This window comes from Pseudonaja textilis, chromosome 10 (assembly GCF_049901715.1).
Source record: "Pseudonaja textilis isolate UNSWEBS1 chromosome 10, rPseTex1.2, whole genome shotgun sequence".
Taxonomy (NCBI): Eukaryota; Metazoa; Chordata; class Lepidosauria; order Squamata; family Elapidae; genus Pseudonaja; species Pseudonaja textilis.
The window spans coordinates 12,988,558-13,006,400 of NC_141999.1; the positions used below are offsets into that span (position 1 = coordinate 12,988,558).

The following is a 17,843-nucleotide window of genomic DNA, read 5'->3' on the forward strand; positions in this document are numbered from 1 at the left end:
TCAACATAAAAACACTCATTTAGCAACCATTCAAAGTTACAACAGCATTGACAAAAGTGACTTCCAACCAATCCTCACCCTTAGAAACATTGCAGAATCCCCATGGCCACATGATGAAAATTTGGCCACTTGAAATGTCCCAGGGTCATGTGAATGACATTTGCAACCTTCTCAGTTGGCTTCAGACAAACCAAGTCGATGGGAAGGCTGGATTCACCTGAACAACTACATGTCTCATGTAACAACTGCAGTTATTAGCTTAATTGCGCCAAAAAAGGTCATATGTACCTACTGATGGACATATACATGCATAGGTATATCGGTGTTATCTCCTTACCAAAGCCAAAACCTGGCTCATTTAATGACCATGTTGCTTAGCAATAGAAATTCTGGTCCCAATTGTGGTCGTAAGTTGAGGACCACCTGCACAGCTGTGTTATAGTTTGTCTAGTGACCCACATGCTATACTTAGTTGTAATCTTGGGTACATTTTTAGTGTGTTAATGCTCTATATGAACCAATAAAAGAAATCAAGTTTCTAATTGAGTTAAATGTACTCTATAAACTCAATTGTTAAGAGTAGAAGTAAATGGGGGAGAAAAAGAGAAAAGGGTGTTCAAATCCAAGTGTCAGGATTCCAGCACTTAGCCCCATTTAAATCAGGAGTCTTGAGCCAAACTTCCAAAACTTCAAAAGGATTTATTGGGAATTAAAAGGTCTGGCATTGCCCGGCATTACTCTGAGACACATCATTCATTGTCACTCCTGACCCTGGTCCTCCCCCCCGGATGTATCATAATTCATATTCTCCAATGGGACACATCCATAGCCAAGAGTCATCAATCATGCTCTCCAGTTAGAATTTTGCATGGCAGAAACTTCAGTCACCTAGTTACTATCTTTGAAAACATTTATGGAATGCAGTTTCAGTTTCCAAGCTGCTGTACTGCTCCCCCCTCCCTTTCTGTTGGCAACTCTAAAAGACCATAGAAATATTTTATGAGTTGACACCAACTATGTATGGTTATGTCTTTATCGAGAAAGCATCCTCCATATCATAGAACTCCATATCCCATATCCTCCATACCACCATATCCATAGAACTAAGGGTGTTGGGAATTATCATCCAACACATCTAAGAAGGTACCAGCTTGGGATGGCAGATGCAAAGTAGAAGTTTTCTCCTTTGCTCCTTCTTATCTGTCCACTATATACAGTACAGTGGTACCTTGGTACTCAACTGCGTTGAAACTCATCAAATTTGGTCCCAGTACTCATTGTTTGTTTGGTACTCGACACACACGCTAGAACTTGTCCATGGCAGCTGTGACTCAATACATTATTCCTTATGGGAAAAATTTGTTTGGTGTTCATTGTTTTTGGTACTCATCACACCTCCTGGAACCAATTAACAATGAGTACCGAGGTACCACTGTACATGAGAATGCTTTCAATCCAGGTCTTTGACTTTTGGCATGTGACCGTAAAGCAGAGTGCATATCTGAAGAACCCAAGTTCCATATCAGTCCCTGAGAGCCTCTGTGATACACTTGGCTAGAAGCAAGAAGACCAAGATTTTAGTCAGGCTCAACCATGAAACTCATGACTGATTTAGATAGTCCCTCTTTCAATTCAATCTATTTCACAGGTTGTTATGGGAGAGGATAGGACTATATAAGCCACCTTGAGCTTCTTGGAGAAAGATCTGAAGGAGGAGGTGGAGGAGGAATCCCCCCTCACCCCAAAACCCCAAGTAGGGGGGCCCTTAGAGCCCCTCCAAAGGCCAAGAAAGGTCTTATCCTTTATTCATAGAAGACTTGGTGAACCAACGCTCAGTGTTCTCAAGCTGGAGTCAACCACACTCAACAAGTTGGAAAAGCCTTGTGTCATCATGAACATTTGAGGAACATCTATTTTGAGAGGCCATATTTCCTCTGGGTCTAAGCAGGGGCGGGATTCAAAAAACCCAGCAACCGGTTCGCTGCCCAGTTGCTGGGTGGGCGTGGCCAAGGTGGGCGTGGCCTACCGGAACTTCTGGTTTGGCTGTTTTTCACCTTCCCAAGGGTCCAGAGGCTTCCCTTGGGCCTCTGGGAGGGTGAAAATGGCCTCCCCCGGGCTCTGGAGGCCCTCCGGAAGCTGGAACAGGCCCATTTCACAACTTCCAGTACTTCCGGCAGGCCCTCTTTTCCACCTTCCAGAGCCTCCGTGTGGACCCAGCGCTTACCTGCATCGAAAATGGGCTGTGTGGAGACTCCTGGGAGGGGAGGGGAAGGTGGGGTGGGCGGGGCCAGCTGGTCGATTCAAATACCAGATTGGCGAACCAGCTGCCAATTCAACATCTGGTTCTCCCAAACCGATCTGAACTGGTAGAATCCCACCCCCTGGATCTAAGTGTGGTACATCTCTCCCACAATGACTAAAAGGGAGAGCCACCCCATGAAACTCTTACCAATGTCTTCAGTTGTTTGTCGAATCTTGCTGGCTAGGGAAGGGAGAAACCGTGAAAATGAAGTTGACATGTGGCAAGGAAGAATGGTACAAATGAGACTTTCCTGGAAGGGCTGGCTGAATCCAGGGCTTAGATACTATTTCCTATTTTACCTCTTCCCTAAGTTTACATGCACATTTTCTAAAGCCTTCCTTCCTTCCTTCCTTCCATCCATCCATCTATCCGTCCATCCATCCTTTTGTTTTAAAAAGGACATGTCTCACATTTGTATTTTGTGACTCCAAGTGACGTAACAAAATCTAAAATTCAGTAAGAAAAGCCAGCAGCCACCAACCAAACATCCATTTATTATGGGAGAAGGAATGGCAAAACCTGGGGGGAGGGATGGAAAAAGAGGACTTAGGCCTAGAATCCCTACATAGCCACAAGCAAACTAAGCCCAACCCCGCCCCCTTACTTAACTCTAACCAGATGCTGACTGTTAGTTGAGAAGATTCTTGAAATCAGGTTCATTGAACCTTCATTCTGGCCTGCTCTTTTGTGCCCGACATTTATCCATTGTCTGCTTTTGGATGTAGAAAAATGGACAGTTTCTAATCTGCTGTGTCACCACGTTTCACTGGGCTTTTTGCAGACCAATAGGAGAAAGGCAGAAATGGCCCCAAAGTCTGTCCAATATCCTTACCAAAGTTTGTCGGCGGCCTATTGTTGCAGATTCATCCAGCTGCAAGGCAGAGAAACCAGAGAACACAACACGTCAGGACTTAATATGAATGCATCATTCTCACCTCTTTGAGTTCTAATGCTCTCCATGTACTGACTGGTGAACAGGATCTGGATGAGACCTTATGCTCACTGGGCCTGTACAGAGTTGGTTGATTCACACTCCTGCTTTATCTATCTATCTATCTATCTATCTATCTATCTATCTATCTATCTATCTATCTATCTATCTATAATATATAATATATATATTTTCTTCCTATTAACATTTTATTGAGTTATAAAGTATTATAAAATACAGACTACAAAAGTAAATAAAAGAGCAGTGAGTGGGGAGGGGAAAGGCAAGAAAGGCAAGAAAGAAAAAGAAGCACTGACTTCCGACTCTCTCTGTTACCGTAAAATAAGCCATTCCCATGAAATCACAGCTTTTTTCTCTTTCGTCATAATATGAACAAGCCATTTCTATAAAGATCTATCAGTTTAATCCAGGGGTGACAAACTCAATTTCATTGAGGGCCGCATCAGGGCTGAGGTTGACCTCAGAGGGAAGGCTGAATGGGTGTGGCTGACTGGGTGGGTGTGGCCAACTAGGTGGGTGTGGTCAGCTTGACGCCACTCCCCAAACTGCTGGCATGTTTCCTCTTCACACTGAGTAGACCGGGCCAAAGCCTGGATCCAACCCCATCGCAGGCCGGATTCAGCCCATGGGCCTTGAGTTTGACAACCCAGGTCCAATCAGCAAAACCCAAAGTTGGAGTTTCATTCTTCTCCACCTCAAGCACGACGTTTAGAAGTGGTCTCCCTGTGGAGGGACTGAGTCATTATAGAGTTAGAGCGCGCTTGCCATCACCCCATTGACTCGCAGCCTAGTACACAATTTTAGCCTGTGTCAATCTGAACTGACCCTAGGGCTGGCTGGGGAATTCTGGGAGTTGAAGTCCGCCAGGCTTAAAGTTGCCAAGGTTGGAGACCCCTGCCCTAGGGCACCCAAGCCCACCCTTCTACTCACCGAGGCCAGTCGTAAAGCTCTCATAGCTGCTGATTTCACCTCTCCTTTCTGATACTCTCCATCAAGTAAGTGTGACTGTCCAAGAAAGACACCCAAGGGAAAAAAAAAAACATGAGCAAGGATTCCAGGATGACATAAGTAATGCATGCATGAAAAGTAGGATTGCATTTTATTCTGAAGACGCAACGGTTGTATTCACACAACATATTGGGCTCCTAGAAACAATCTATTCCATGCAGGTAGTCCTTGGCTTGCAACAGTTCATTTAGTGACTGTTCAAAGTTACTACCACGCTGGAAAAAAAGTGACCTAGGATGGTTTTTCACAATTATGACTTTTGCGGCAGTCCAATGGTAGGATTCAAAAAGTTTTACCACCGGTTCGGTGGGCGTGGCTTGGTGGGCATGATTTGCGCACGTGCACACACTTCGCATGTGCTCACGCATCAAACGTGCATTTTGTGCAGGCGCAGAGGCATTCCAACTCACTGCCTGCAAGCCTGCACGTTCCCAGTTGCTTCAGCAGCTGCCACACAGCACTCTTCTGCGCCACGCAAAGCAGCTACGCTTCAAAAGCAGAGGGTAAAGGTGACTATGGGAGCCCGGGCAGGTGAGTCGACCCAACAGCTGAGCGGTGAGAGAACCAGTTGGGTCTCCGCTGCTCACTGCCGCTACCAGCTCAGCAAAACCGGTCCGAACCAGTAGAATACCACCACTGCCGCAGCCTCATGGTCATGTGATCAAAATTCAGGTGCTTGGCAACCGGTTCATATTTATGATGGTTGCCAACATCATCTGATCGCCTTTTGTGACCTTCTGACAAGCAAAGCCAATGGAGAAGCCAGATTCACTTAACAATCGGGTTACTAACTTATCAGCTGCAGCGGTTCAGTTGACAACTGTGGCAAGAACGGTCATAAAATGGGGGCAAAATTCACTTAACAATGTCTCACTTAACAACAAGAACTTTGGGCTCAATTGTGGTCATAAGTCGAGGACTATCTGTATTTGTTCCCAATGTTGTCATTCAAGACACAGGGTTGAAACCATACCTTCTCCAGGTTCATCAGCGTAGAGAGAACATCACCAGTCTTGGCATAAATGGTACTGTTAGCAATCATCGTTTCTGAAATGTTTGCCCCACGGATGTTTCGTAGAACAATCTCCTGCTCATGATCGATGTTGAATTTGAGGTGCCTCACCTCCTGGATTATTCTGTGGAGATCAAAAGTCCAAAAATCAAATAAACTTGGGGATGATTTCCACGAATTACGTTGGCACTAAATAACATGGAACGCTGAGTGTGTTTTAAAATAGACTTGCAGGTCCAGAGTAGACAATCTTATTCCTCTCCTAGGACTTGTTCCCCTTGACCATCTAATTAACATCTCTCAGTTCCTGGAGATGAAACTCAAAGACTTTGGCCACCTAATGGGAAGGAAGGACTCAACTTGAGAAGAGATTAATTGCTAGGAATGATTGAGGGCAAAAGGAAAAGAAAATGAGGTGGATGGATGGAGTCCCTGAAGCAATAGGCGTGAGCTTAAATGGACTCCAGAAGATGGTAGAGGACAGGAAGGCCTGAAGGAACGTTGTCCATGGGGTCGTGATGGGTCGGACACAACTTCACAACTAACAACAACAGTTCCATTTCCATTACAAGGAACAACTCTCATGTCAGTTGGAATCAACAGCGGGTGTGATAGAGCATGCCCTCCTTATAATGTGAAGATGTCTACAAAAGAGATAGAACTTGTTCAATAGAAATGAATCTTAACCAGCATGACTCTTAACTCAGTTAAGTGGAGTTCATGGTAGAAAGAACAACACAGCTTACTCCTCAGAGACCTGGCCTGAATATACTCATAGGGAGCTGGCCGTGGTCCTGTTCTCATTGGAGCAAGCTCAGATGCTTGTTGAACAATCCCGGGACTTCTCTTCCTCCATCCCCTAAGATAAGAGAAGATTCATTCCCATTCATGCGGGCAGAGGAGACATGCTGTGGGTCCTGTCAGCCCAATTATTCCAGCTGGAGAGGTCCTGGAGGAGGGTCTTCTCTGCTCCTGCTCCTGCCCTCTGGAACTTCTTCTACCCCCAATGTGTGGTTGACCCCAGCCTTCCTTTCCTTTCAGATATGGCTCTGCCAATTGGCTTGCAGACCCAATGGGGAAACAGCATGATGGAGGTGGTTGATCTTCAGGTATTCTCAACTTACAACCACAACAGAGCCCCAGAATTTTTTTTTATAAAGTTTTATTTGGGTTTTCACAAAACATACAACAAATGAAATATCTTTCTTTGAGAACAGAATGCTCCTGGGTTATCACTTCTCCATACAGACATTAATTCAATTACATATTCATCTTATGTATTCTTATAACTATTTTTGCAGTTTTCTCAATAGTTTTTCTAAGTTCAATTACATATCTTTTTCTAATTTTCAATAACTTTCTAATCAATATTTTTAAACTTTCATCTGTCCTGTTTACAATTTCATACTTTCTTTTCTCATAAAACAAATTTTCCCCTATAATTACTAGACTGTAACACCTTTGTATCTTTTAATTATTATCCATTCAAATCTTGTTTAAAATTTAAATTATACCTTTACAGTTATAACATTCATTTTCTAACATCTATTTTATAAACACATAACTATTATCAACCAAATTCTGCTTGGTACATTCCCTTAAAAATACACACAAGTTTCACACAAGTGAACCAGGTTCAGGTTTTTTTCAGGTCACAGTTTTTTTCGCACAAGTGAAAAAAATGTGTGGGTGTGCATGTGGGTGTATGTGTATATATATGTGTGTGTGTGTGGGTGTGTGTGTGTGTGTGTATACATACACACATATATATGTTTACTGAGGTTTTCGGGGGTATTTGTATGTAGATCTTTGGTTATTCAGGTTTTCTCCCACGTAAAATTGGAAGTATCTAGGCGACGTTTCAATGAAGTCTCATCCATCATCTTCAGGCTGATGGACCAGAAGCTGTACCGCAGCTACATCACTACCCACTTCAAACTCCTCCGACCTATACATGAAGCAAACTGACACCCACCATGAAGATGTGGCATGACCATGAATGCGAAGCCAAAAAACAGGATCACAGCTCACCAGCTCAAATCCCCTGGCAACTAAGACTAATCTGAGCACAACCAAGCCTCCACTTGAACAGAACACACCCCCAGCCAATCAGAACACAGCCAACCCCCCAACCAATGAGAACACACCCCCAGCCAATCAGAACACAGCCAAGCCCCCACCCAATCAAGTCAAACCCCCACTAGCAGTTAAAAGGAAGAAGCAGCTGCAAGCTCACATTACTCTGAGAAGCACAAAGCCAAAGACACAAGCCTGAAGATGATGAATGAGACTTCATCAAAACATCGCCTAGATACTTCCAATTTTATGCAGGAGAAAACCTGAATAACCAAAGACACACACACACACACACACATATATATAGTAAATAAAACAATTATTCTATAGGTAACTTGCTAGCTAGCTACATTAGAATAGCCTCCGTTCTAAGGTGAAAAAAAGCAGAAGGACAGGTGGGACTTACTGGTCCAGTGAATCCCTGATTATCTGATATTCCTTTAAATTCTCTGAAATTGCTTCCAGGACAAGGCAGAGATCTTCACAAGTTGTGTCATTCAAGTTGGCCAAAGTGCCAAGGCTGAGCAACTCCTGGTGACGGGCCATGGGTGTTGCCTGAAGTACTTCCTTTACGTGCACCGCTTCTGACTGGGATGCAGTGTAGTCATCATCGGTGCCATCCTGCTCAAAAAGCCATATGATGAGACAGCCCTCTCAACTCACCTAAATATCATAAACCCTTTATTCAGTGAGCTGCCTCTGCATACAAATTCACCTGATCTAGCCCCTGCAGGTTCCTGGGCCATTTTCAGGGTACAGGGACTAGACATATTACCAGGGCTGCTGGGGGTTCGCAGGGGTTCAGGAGAGCCCCTAGCTAAGATTCTGTGCAGTTCAGAGAACCCACAAATCCCACTCTTGGCTGGCTCCACCCACCCTGCCCCTCCCCTCCCAGGAGTCCCCATGCAACCCATTTTGGATGCAGGTAAGTGCAGGGCATGCCTGGAGGTTCAGGGAGGCCAGAAATCTTTCAGAGAGCCTCCGGAGTCCAGGGAGAGCATTTTTGCCCTCCCGGAGACTCAAGGAAAGCCTCCGGAACCTGGGGAGGGCAAAAATGCCCCCCCACCATGGTGCAGGAAGCCGACTAGGCCACACCCACCATGGCCACACCTACCCAGCAACCAGACAGAGAACCCTTTGCTAAAATTTTTGAAGCCCACCCCTGTACATTACCCTATATCAGGGGTGGGATTCAAAGTTTTTAACAACCAGTTCTGTGGGCGTGGCTTAGATGGTGGCTTGGTGGTCATGTGACTGGGTGGACATGGCTTGGTGGACATGTTATTGGCTGGGTGTGGCAACTCAATATCACTCACATTGAGGCATGCATCTCTTCCCCCTGGCCTCTCAAGACTGTGGGGATGCTGCAACAGTCATAAGTGTGAAAACTGATCAGTGCCATTGTAACTTTGAATGGTCACTCCACACAAGCAAAGTACCAGCAAAGGAAGGGAAAAAAACTCCAGAGAAGTTCCAGAGACAGGAAGTCTAGTCCTGCCAAGAATGTACTAAGGGTTAACGGAGAGACAGTTTCTGTAAGCAAGACCAGAATGTTTCCTTCCTGCCTTCCTTACAGGATTAGACCAGTAATTTCTTCTAACAACCGGTTCTCCGAACTGCTTAGAATGTTAACAACCAGTTCTAGTGAATAGGTGCGAACTGGTAGAATCCCACCCCTGCCCTATATGCCGTGCCTTCTCCCGCTTGGCTTCCCCAAACCTTGACATTACAAACTCACTTCATATCCAGCAAAGCTTCCAAGGGAAGAGAAATTAGTTTTCAACTGCTGCTCCTCTTGATACGCAGACATAGATTGCTCCAAGTTGGTTGTCACCACAGCCACCAGCAGATTTGCAAAGATGAAGGCCCCAAAGGTGATGAAGATAAAGAAGTAGAGGGCCCCACCTATCTCCAAGGCCAGGCCTTCAGTTCTGCAAGGGAAGATAGACATGTAGTCATTAAAGGGGCCATTTGGAAATATCTCAAGGAAATATGGCTTTGATGGATGCCTGTTCATCCCTCCCTGGGGTTCAAGACCAGCCTTATCTTTATGGACAGGGAGTTGACCAAGAGATAAGGCAGAATGGGAGAGAGCACACAACAGAATTCCTTATGCTACTGGGCTCGATATTCTTGGTTTGGATAATTTAGAACTGCGTCAGACCTAAGGTATTGCATACAAAATTGTACGTAGTAATGTTTTACCTGTAGATGACTTTTTCTGCTTTAATCGCAATAATACGCACACGAGCAACCATTTTAAACTCAATGTAAATCGTTCTAAACTTGACTGCAAAAAATATGATTTCTGTCAAAGTCTGGAATGCCCTATCTGATTCAGTTGTCTCAGTTACCAATGTTCACAGTTTCAGTCACAAATTGACTTGCATGGACCTTATTTCATACTTAAGTGGTCAGTATAGGGGGCACGCAGTGTGTGCCTATCGTCCCTGTGATTGCATTTTTATTCTCTTATTCTTGTTCTCATTTTTCATTTGACAAATTCCAATAAATAAATAAATAATAAACAAACAAACAAAGTAAGTAAGTAATTATGGCCACAAAGACCCTCCTTTCTGTTGGAGAAGAAAGTTGCATAAATCAAGTTGCACTCGATTCCTTCAGACCAAATGCATTGGCTGGGTTTCTCAATGCTTCTTAAATTTAATCCTTAAACTAAACTCTGTCTAATTCTGGTCATTATGATACCCCAAAAAGAAAAATGTTGGAAACCTAGAAAGTGTGCTGAGAAGAACAAACAAAGATGATTAAGATGCCTGGAGACTAAATGTCAAGGTTCCAGGTAATATGTCCCATTCAATAAGAACTCCGAAGCGGGCATATTCCCCAAAGAACATTTCATCGGAACATAGCAAATCGGTATTTTCTTGGTGAAAAACTGGTTCTAGATTCCCACTGGTTTTACACCAATTAAATGTAAAACTTTGTCACTCCCCCGAGAGTCTTCAGTCACATGGTCCAATCAGCAGGCAGTCCAGTTGCTAGGTGATCTCAGTCTCTGCCTTTCGAACACCTGCACCAACGTCCTTGACTCCCAGGGGAAAGAATTTTATTTTGGCTACAGAACCCCGGCTATCACTACACCTCCCCCTCCAGCCCCTTTGCCTCAGGCTGAGTCAGCCCTAGAGTAGTGAGAATAGAATGGAACGGAACAGAACAGAATAGAATAGAATAGATAGAACACTTTATTGGCCAAGTGTGATTGGATATATATATATGAAAACCTCCCTAGAGAAAACTAACAAAAGAAAATGGCCACAGTTCGGCCAACTTCAGGGTTGACACTAAATACATTGATGAACGATTGAGAACTAGATATGCCTTGTCTATCAAAGACACAGACCAGGGATGATGTAATAACAGTCTTCCAGAACTTGAGGGACTGTCACAGAGAAGAGATTGGCTTGTTCTCCAAAACACTTGAGGGCAGGACAAGAAGTAACACATGGAAGATCATGAAAGAGAGATCCAACCTGCAACTAAGAAGAACTTTTATGACAATGAAGACAATCAATAAATGGAAGAGCTTGAATCCAGAAGCTGGAGATTTTCAAGAAGAGATTGGACAGCCATTTGTCTGGAATGGTATAGAGTCTTCTGCTTGAGCAAGGAGTTTGACTAGAACAGTGGTCACCAACCAGTGGGTCAGAAACCACTGGTGGCCCACAAGTAAATTTTGGTGGTCTGCAGAGAAATGTCACCCCCAAAGCAATTAATCCAGGCTGCGCGGGAACACAAGGCTGTGCCGCCCACATGGCCCGCAGGAACACAAGGCTTGCGTCGCTTGCATTGCAAACAACATGAAGTAGTGAGGGGATGGGGGAAAGGGCGGAGGAGGGTAAATTGCCCCACGCGCCCTACGTGCCTCGCTTGGCCACCAGGCTGCTTCTTTCCACTTCTTTCTTCTTCTACTTTTGGCTGCATGCAAGGAAAGCAGCAAAAGTCTTTCTCTCCCCCAAAGTCTGCCAGAAATGAGTCTTTGGGACCCTGCAAGGCATCCTGCTCCAAGAGGCTGTGCCAGCAAAGACTCATTTCTGGAGGAGTTTGGGGGAAAGAAAGAAAGACTTCTGCTGCTTCTGCTGCTTTCCTTGCATGAAGCCAAAAGTCTCTCTCTCTCTCTCCCCCTGAGAACGGAGCTGGAGACAGTATCCTGCGATCCCATATAAACAATGATTGATCGGTAAGAAAACAGAGTGGGGAATTTTGCTGCAGACTTTTGGGGGATTTTCCCAGGGTCTCTGCTGCCCTGGGAAAACGTCAGCAAGCCACCATCAGTCAAAATTCATATTAGTGGCTTGCGGGATTTAAAATTATGAGTTTGGTGGTCCCTGAGGTCCAAAAGGTTGGTGACACCCGGACTAGAAGACCTCTAAGTTCCCTTCCAACCCTATTATTCTATGTTCTAAATCCAGTATAACCTTCCCAACTGTGCAGCAGTTGCAAAGGGTAACCATGAGATCCAGAAAAAGATGGATTAAAGGGCTGCAGAAGTAGCGGTGTGAGAATTTATTTCACATACTGATCTTGGCTAAATGTAATCTTAGGTAAGGGAGTGCTAAGCCAGCCATGGATCCTGAGTCCTTTGCAGCAGTTTTATATTTCAAGGGCTGCATGAGTCATGCTTCACTTCACTTTCACTTAGCCGCTTTATCCTTGCATTCATGAGCCGCAGTGGTGCAGTGGTGGGAGTGCAATACTGCAGGCTAATTCTGCTGACTGCCGGATGACTGCAATTTGGCAGTTCGAATCACACCAGGCTCAAGGTTGACTCAGCCTTCCATCCTTCCGAGGTGGGTAAAATGAAGACTCAAAACTGTTGGGGAGAGGCAAGAGGCTGACTCTGTAAACTGCTTAGAGAGGGCTGTAAAAGCACTGTGAAGCGGTATATAAGTCTAAGCGCTATTGCTATCTGGTTAGCATTGGTATCTGAAGTGATGATTTCAACAAATGCTTGTATTTCATTGGATCTTTCGACATATGTGTTCCAAGTTGGGGCCAAGATCTATTTTGCAATTCATTTCTCCAACCTGTAGGAGGTTGTCTAAGTGGGTTAGACAAGATAATTACAGAGCCCCCGCCCCCCCATTGTGTTATTAATGGCTTCTACAAAAAGTGTTATAAAATCAAGGCCAGTCACACAATGCCTTGACTTATGACTGCAACAACTTATGACCAGACCAATTACATGTATAAGAATAAGGACCACCTGTAATGTGTGAAAATATGATAATGATGATAAGAAAGAGAGATCATGATGATAAGAAAGAGAGAGAGAGAGAGAGAAAGAGAAAGAAAGAGGGAGAAAGGGATGGCGGGAAGAAAGAGAAGGGAAGGAAAGGAAGAAAAGATAGATAGATAGATAGATAGATAGATAGATAGATAGATAGATAGATAGATAGATAGATAAGATAGATAGATATAAAAAAATGGTTTTACTCACTCAAAGTCATTATAAATACTAATCCACCCATCCAGGGTAATGCAGATGAAAAGAGAATACAGAGCCGTTCCCAGGTTCCCAAAATGCTTTGGAACAAGGGCGCCAAAGAGAGTCACTCCAAACACAGAGAAGACCTGCAAAAATACACAGTGAGAATAGTGCAAAAATAATGTATCCATTTTCTGGGACACAGCTTCCTACTTGAATTTGAAAATCACAGGAGACCATTGTAGACCTGCGGTCCCCAACCTCTGCAGGGGAGGGGAAGGACAGGCTGCACAAGTGATGGGCTGGTGCACACATGCATCTCAACTTGCAGATAGACCACGACCTGGTAATGGGGTTGGGGACTCCTGTTATAGACAATCTGAAATAGCCGTATAATTCCTTAGACTATTTTCCACACTACAAATCTCAGGACCATATATTAAGTTGTTCAGTTAGCTACATTAAGTACTACAAAAGATTTATTGGTCCAGTCTATATGCAAGAACCTAGTCAAGTAAAGCTGAATACTAAATGGGCACTTGATAAGGCTCAACAGAACTCGAGAAGAATTGGACTTAAGATTCTTTGTGGGAATGTAACGACTCTAGGCTGATGACACATTTAACTCTGCCCCTCTATAAGACTCTTATCTACAATTATTAGTTTTAAATCTTTGTATGCTATGCAGAGTCACTGTTGGGAAAAGGGCAGCCATATAAATGATTTAAATGGAAAAATCTTCTGATTGATTCCAGTGTTCTACCATCTAGTCCTTTTCAAACACGCTGGACTTCAGTTTCAAAAATCTCCAGCTATCGTTGCTAGTTGGCAATTCTGGAGGAAAAAAATATCGGCTAGAAGACATAACATTGGGACAAAATAATCTATTATGATTTTATGCAATTCTCCATCTAGATCATCTATCTGATCTCTTGTATTGCAAACAATGTGGTTTGATCTCAGTACACCCGAGATAGCCAAATCACACAGACAATTCATCAAGGGATGATGGTACTTGCTAAAGTGAGGTTTAGGCCCTAAGAATTCTGGAGACATCTCCACGTTTGACACAGAGAAGTCAAATGTTCCAGCCTGGAGAATCAAAAGCTATTTTTTCTGATCATTTAAATTAAATAAAAACATGAAGCTGAAGGAAATTGAATCAAGTAAGATCTCAGTTCAGAATAATAACAGAGTTGGAAGGGACCTTTGAGGTCTTCTAGTCCAACCCCTGCTCGGGCAGAAAACCCTATACCTTTTCATACAAATCGTTATACAATCTCTTCTTAAAAACTTCCAGTGTTGGAGCATTCACAGCTTCTGGAGGCAAGTTGTTCCACTGATTCATTGTTCTAACAGCCAGGAAATTTCTCCTTAGTTCTAAGTTGTTTCTCTCCTTGATTAATTTCTACCCATGGCTTCTTGTTCAGGTGCTTTGGAGAATAGGTTGACTATCTCTTCTTTGTGGCAGCCCCTGAGATATTGGATCACTGCTATCATGTCACCCCAGTCCTTCTTTTCATTGTCAGTTCATTTCCAGAAAAAAAGAATTTAACTTGGCATGTGGAGGGGAGATCTGATGAAGGCATCTTACCAGCATGATGGCAAAAAGTAGGATCATGATATTTGCCATGTCAGGAATGGACTTCAGGATCACTTGTATCATCCTTGCCAAGCCACCAACCAAGCTACACACTTGTACCAGCCTCATGACTCTGGAAGGGAAAATGGAAACTGTCCATGTACATTTGTATATAGTTGAAAACTCTAAAGGGTATCTTGTCTTACGTCATTCTTTCCCAATCCAATTGTTCTTTGGATATTCTGGATTTCAACTCCCATTGTCACACCTAACACAACCAACAATCATATTTCAGAATCCAACCATCAAGTTGAAATGGGCTACCAGGACAATGTTAGGGAAGCATAGACACTAGTTTAAGAGAAGATTAAATATTTCATCTAATCTGGGCTGCCCAATAGTTCATTCACTGAAATTCACGCACTCATATATTATATTGTGCAGCAGAAACTGGAAGCTGAAAAATGTTAATTACAGGGAATTCTCGCCTGACTGTCACAATTGACCCCTCCAAAATTTCTGTTGCTAAAGCGAGATATTTGTTAAGTGAGTTTTGCCCCATTTGTCCTGCCCTTGGTGGAGACTGACTCTGAGGGAGAGGAGGAACAGCCGACAGGGAGTGGAAGTGTGGCTCCGGAGGTTGTGGAGGAGGCTGGAGAAGGGCAGAGGCCGGCTGGGCAGTCAGAGGAGGACCCAGGCCCATCCCCTATCCATCCTAGGGCACGCAGGGAGGAGAGGATAAGGGAGAGACATGGTCTACTTGGGAGGAGAGGGCCTTGATCCTCTTCATGGGCTGCAGCTGTGACAACTGAATAAGATGATGGACATGCATATGGGCGAATGCTGGAAACAAAGCGTGGAAATATCTCTAGTTTATTGTTCCTCTCCGAGTTTGGCATCCTTCCCAGTGTGTGTTCTGATATCTGTGGACGTCTTCCAGCCCTTATCTTGCCTGGTTTGTGTTGTTTTTTACTCTTTATAATTTAAACAGCATTTCCTCCATCTTGTAACTGCTCGTGTGGGAGGATTTTTGTCTTCAGTCTATTTGGAGCTTGGAAGCAAAATGAAGAAATAAAAGGGGATTTACCTGTTTTTTTGTGACCGTGTGTATTTTGTATCCCACCCTGGGTCATCACACCATTGTACAACCTTTCTTGCCGCAGGTGTTAAGTGAACCATTGCAGTTGATAAGTTAGTAATCTGGTTGTTAAGTGAATCTGGCTTCCTCATGGTCTTTGTTGTCAGAAGGTTGCCAAAGGTGATCCCATGACCTTGGGACACAGCAACCGTCATCATTATGAAGCAGTAGCCAAGCACCTGAATTTTAATCATGTGACCATGGGGCTGCTACAAAATTGTAATTGTGAAAAATAGTCATAAGTCACTTTTTTCAGTGGCATTAAACAGTCACTAAATGAACTGTTGTAAAGCAAGGACTACCTGTACATGTTTTGGAACCTAACAGGGAAACTATCTTAGATTAGATCAGATTGTTGGTCCATCTAGTGTGATACTTCTAACCTCGTGTTCCAATCTTGTCATACTCAGCATAGCAGGTTGGCCATTAGCCCTTGTTTATTATTTACCTGTTGTATCAAAACATTTGCAGGACAAAGTTCTTGACAAAGTTTATCTTCTAGGATCTATATCTGTGCATATACAGCATACAGGCTAGTTACAAACCTAATGGTTGCATTTGTACAAAACACTAAGCTTGGTTAGTTTTGACCTGGGTTAGATATCTCGTGACTTAGTATATTGCCTGAATCCAGGTTATTAGGTTAGTTTGTGGTTTAATGTATTGTGAAATCCTTTAACTAGCAACAGATGACTAAAATCTCTGATGGAATCTCTCCTTTACTGCTTGATTCTGTTTTTAAAAGAAAAAGCAGATGAGACCAGAAATTGAACCCAAGATCTCCATGCACACAAAACATGTATTCTTCCACAGGACTGTGGTTCCGGCCTATTATATTACTGCCATCCAGTTTGGCACTATTTAAATCAGTCTTATCTAGAAGAATGTAAAATGTATTTTATAAATAGTGATTGGAATTTATAAATCTTATAAAAAGAGATTGGAAATTAGCTGAGAATCTTCTGAATCACAAACAGCATGAAATACTAGTTGCTAAGAATACAATAACAGGGTTGGAAGGAACCTCTGAGGTCTTCTAGTCCAACCCCCTGCATAGGCAGGAAACCCTATACCACTTCAGACAAATGATTGTTCAATCTCTTTTTCAAAAATCTCCAGTGTTGGAGCATTCACAACTTCTGGAGGCAAGTTGTTCCACTGATTAATTGTTCTCTCAGTCAGGAAATTTCTCCTCAGTTCTAAGTTGCTTCTCTCCTTGATTAGTTTCCACCCGTTGCTTCTTGTCCTGCCCTCAGGTGCTTTGGAGAATAGCCTGACTCCCTCTTCTTTGTGGCAGTCCCTGAGATATTAGAACACTGCTATCATGTCTCCCCTAGTCCTTCTTTTCATTAAACTAGACATACCCAGTTCATGCAACCGTTCTTCATATGTTTTAGCCTCCAGTCCCCTAATCATCTTGGTTGCTCTTCTCTGCACTCTTTCAAGAGTCTCGACATCTTTTTTACATCGTAACATTTAAAGACACTATTTGTCTTCGTGTCTGTCCTTGTGAATTTCCACAGATACATTGAATTGGCCATTGGATGATACAAGGACTAAACAAATCTTTGGCTTGATCCAGTAGAGATCATCTTTCCCTTTTATTTTAGGTCCTTACCTGACCATTCGAAAAAGTGTCTCATTCTCCAATGCAGGAATGACCAAACCAATGCTTAGGTACAATACAATAGAAAAATTGATGATATTCCAGCCATCCTGTTTAGAGGAGAGAACAAACTCTTGAGAGACAAGGAAATGAAAGTTAGGTATATGGAAGGACGAAGCTTCTCCAAATTTCAGATCCAAATTCAAAGGAAGGCAGAAGTAATCCAACATCGGGGATCTAGATAGAACTTCCCAAGAAGACCTCAATGTTCTGGCTTCACAAAATCATGAAACAGACTCCCTGTCCTGACAAAACCCCCTTTTTCTTTGGCTAATGTGAATTCCTATCATTCACATCCAGCAAAGTCCCGGCAAACAGTCTTTCAAGGGTGAATTGCAACCACAGACCTTATCAGGCTTGGAGAGCTGCCAGGCCGATAGCTTCCAAGTGCAACACTGTACAAGGAAAATCTTTGTGAGACTCTGGGAGTCACAAACAAATCTTCACACTAATTAAACGAACTAATAGTCTCCTGCAATCACCCCTCTCTTTTAGTTCGTCTTTATTCCCTATGGAAGGAGCCATTCACTGTCCACTTGTGCCTTTACTCCTGAGTAGACCCTTGTTCCTTAACTGTTCCCTTTGCCAGACAGCTCTGTGCATGCGCACATTGGGAACAGGCTCCAGCTGTTCTTCTGCCCCACTGATAATCACCCTG

The 17,843-nt window shown here is 43.4% G+C and overlaps 1 protein-coding gene and 1 long non-coding RNA gene across 2 annotated transcripts in view; both read right to left on the reverse strand.

Moving 5' to 3' along the window:
- Positions 1-17,843, reverse strand: part of LOC148124907 (uncharacterized) — a 126,648-nt gene that overhangs the window by 55,101 nt on the left and 53,704 nt on the right. The gene's annotated exons all lie outside the window — the stretch shown is intronic.
- The window catches only part of CATSPER4 (cation channel sperm associated 4), a 33,313-nt gene that overhangs the window by 10,365 nt on the left and 5,105 nt on the right, over positions 1-17,843 (reverse strand). The window contains exons 5-12 of the mRNA XM_087939413.1: positions 17,138-17,235; positions 14,394-14,514; positions 12,812-12,945; positions 9,089-9,281; positions 7,757-7,971; positions 5,236-5,398; positions 4,185-4,259; positions 3,135-3,173 (exon numbers count right to left, since the gene is read on the reverse strand). Coding sequence (XP_087795539.1) covers positions 3,135-3,173; positions 4,185-4,259; positions 5,236-5,398; positions 7,757-7,971; positions 9,089-9,281; positions 12,812-12,945; positions 14,394-14,514; positions 17,138-17,235 — 1,038 coding nt within the window. The remainder of the gene's footprint in view (positions 1-3,134; positions 3,174-4,184; positions 4,260-5,235; positions 5,399-7,756; positions 7,972-9,088; positions 9,282-12,811; positions 12,946-14,393; positions 14,515-17,137; positions 17,236-17,843) is intronic.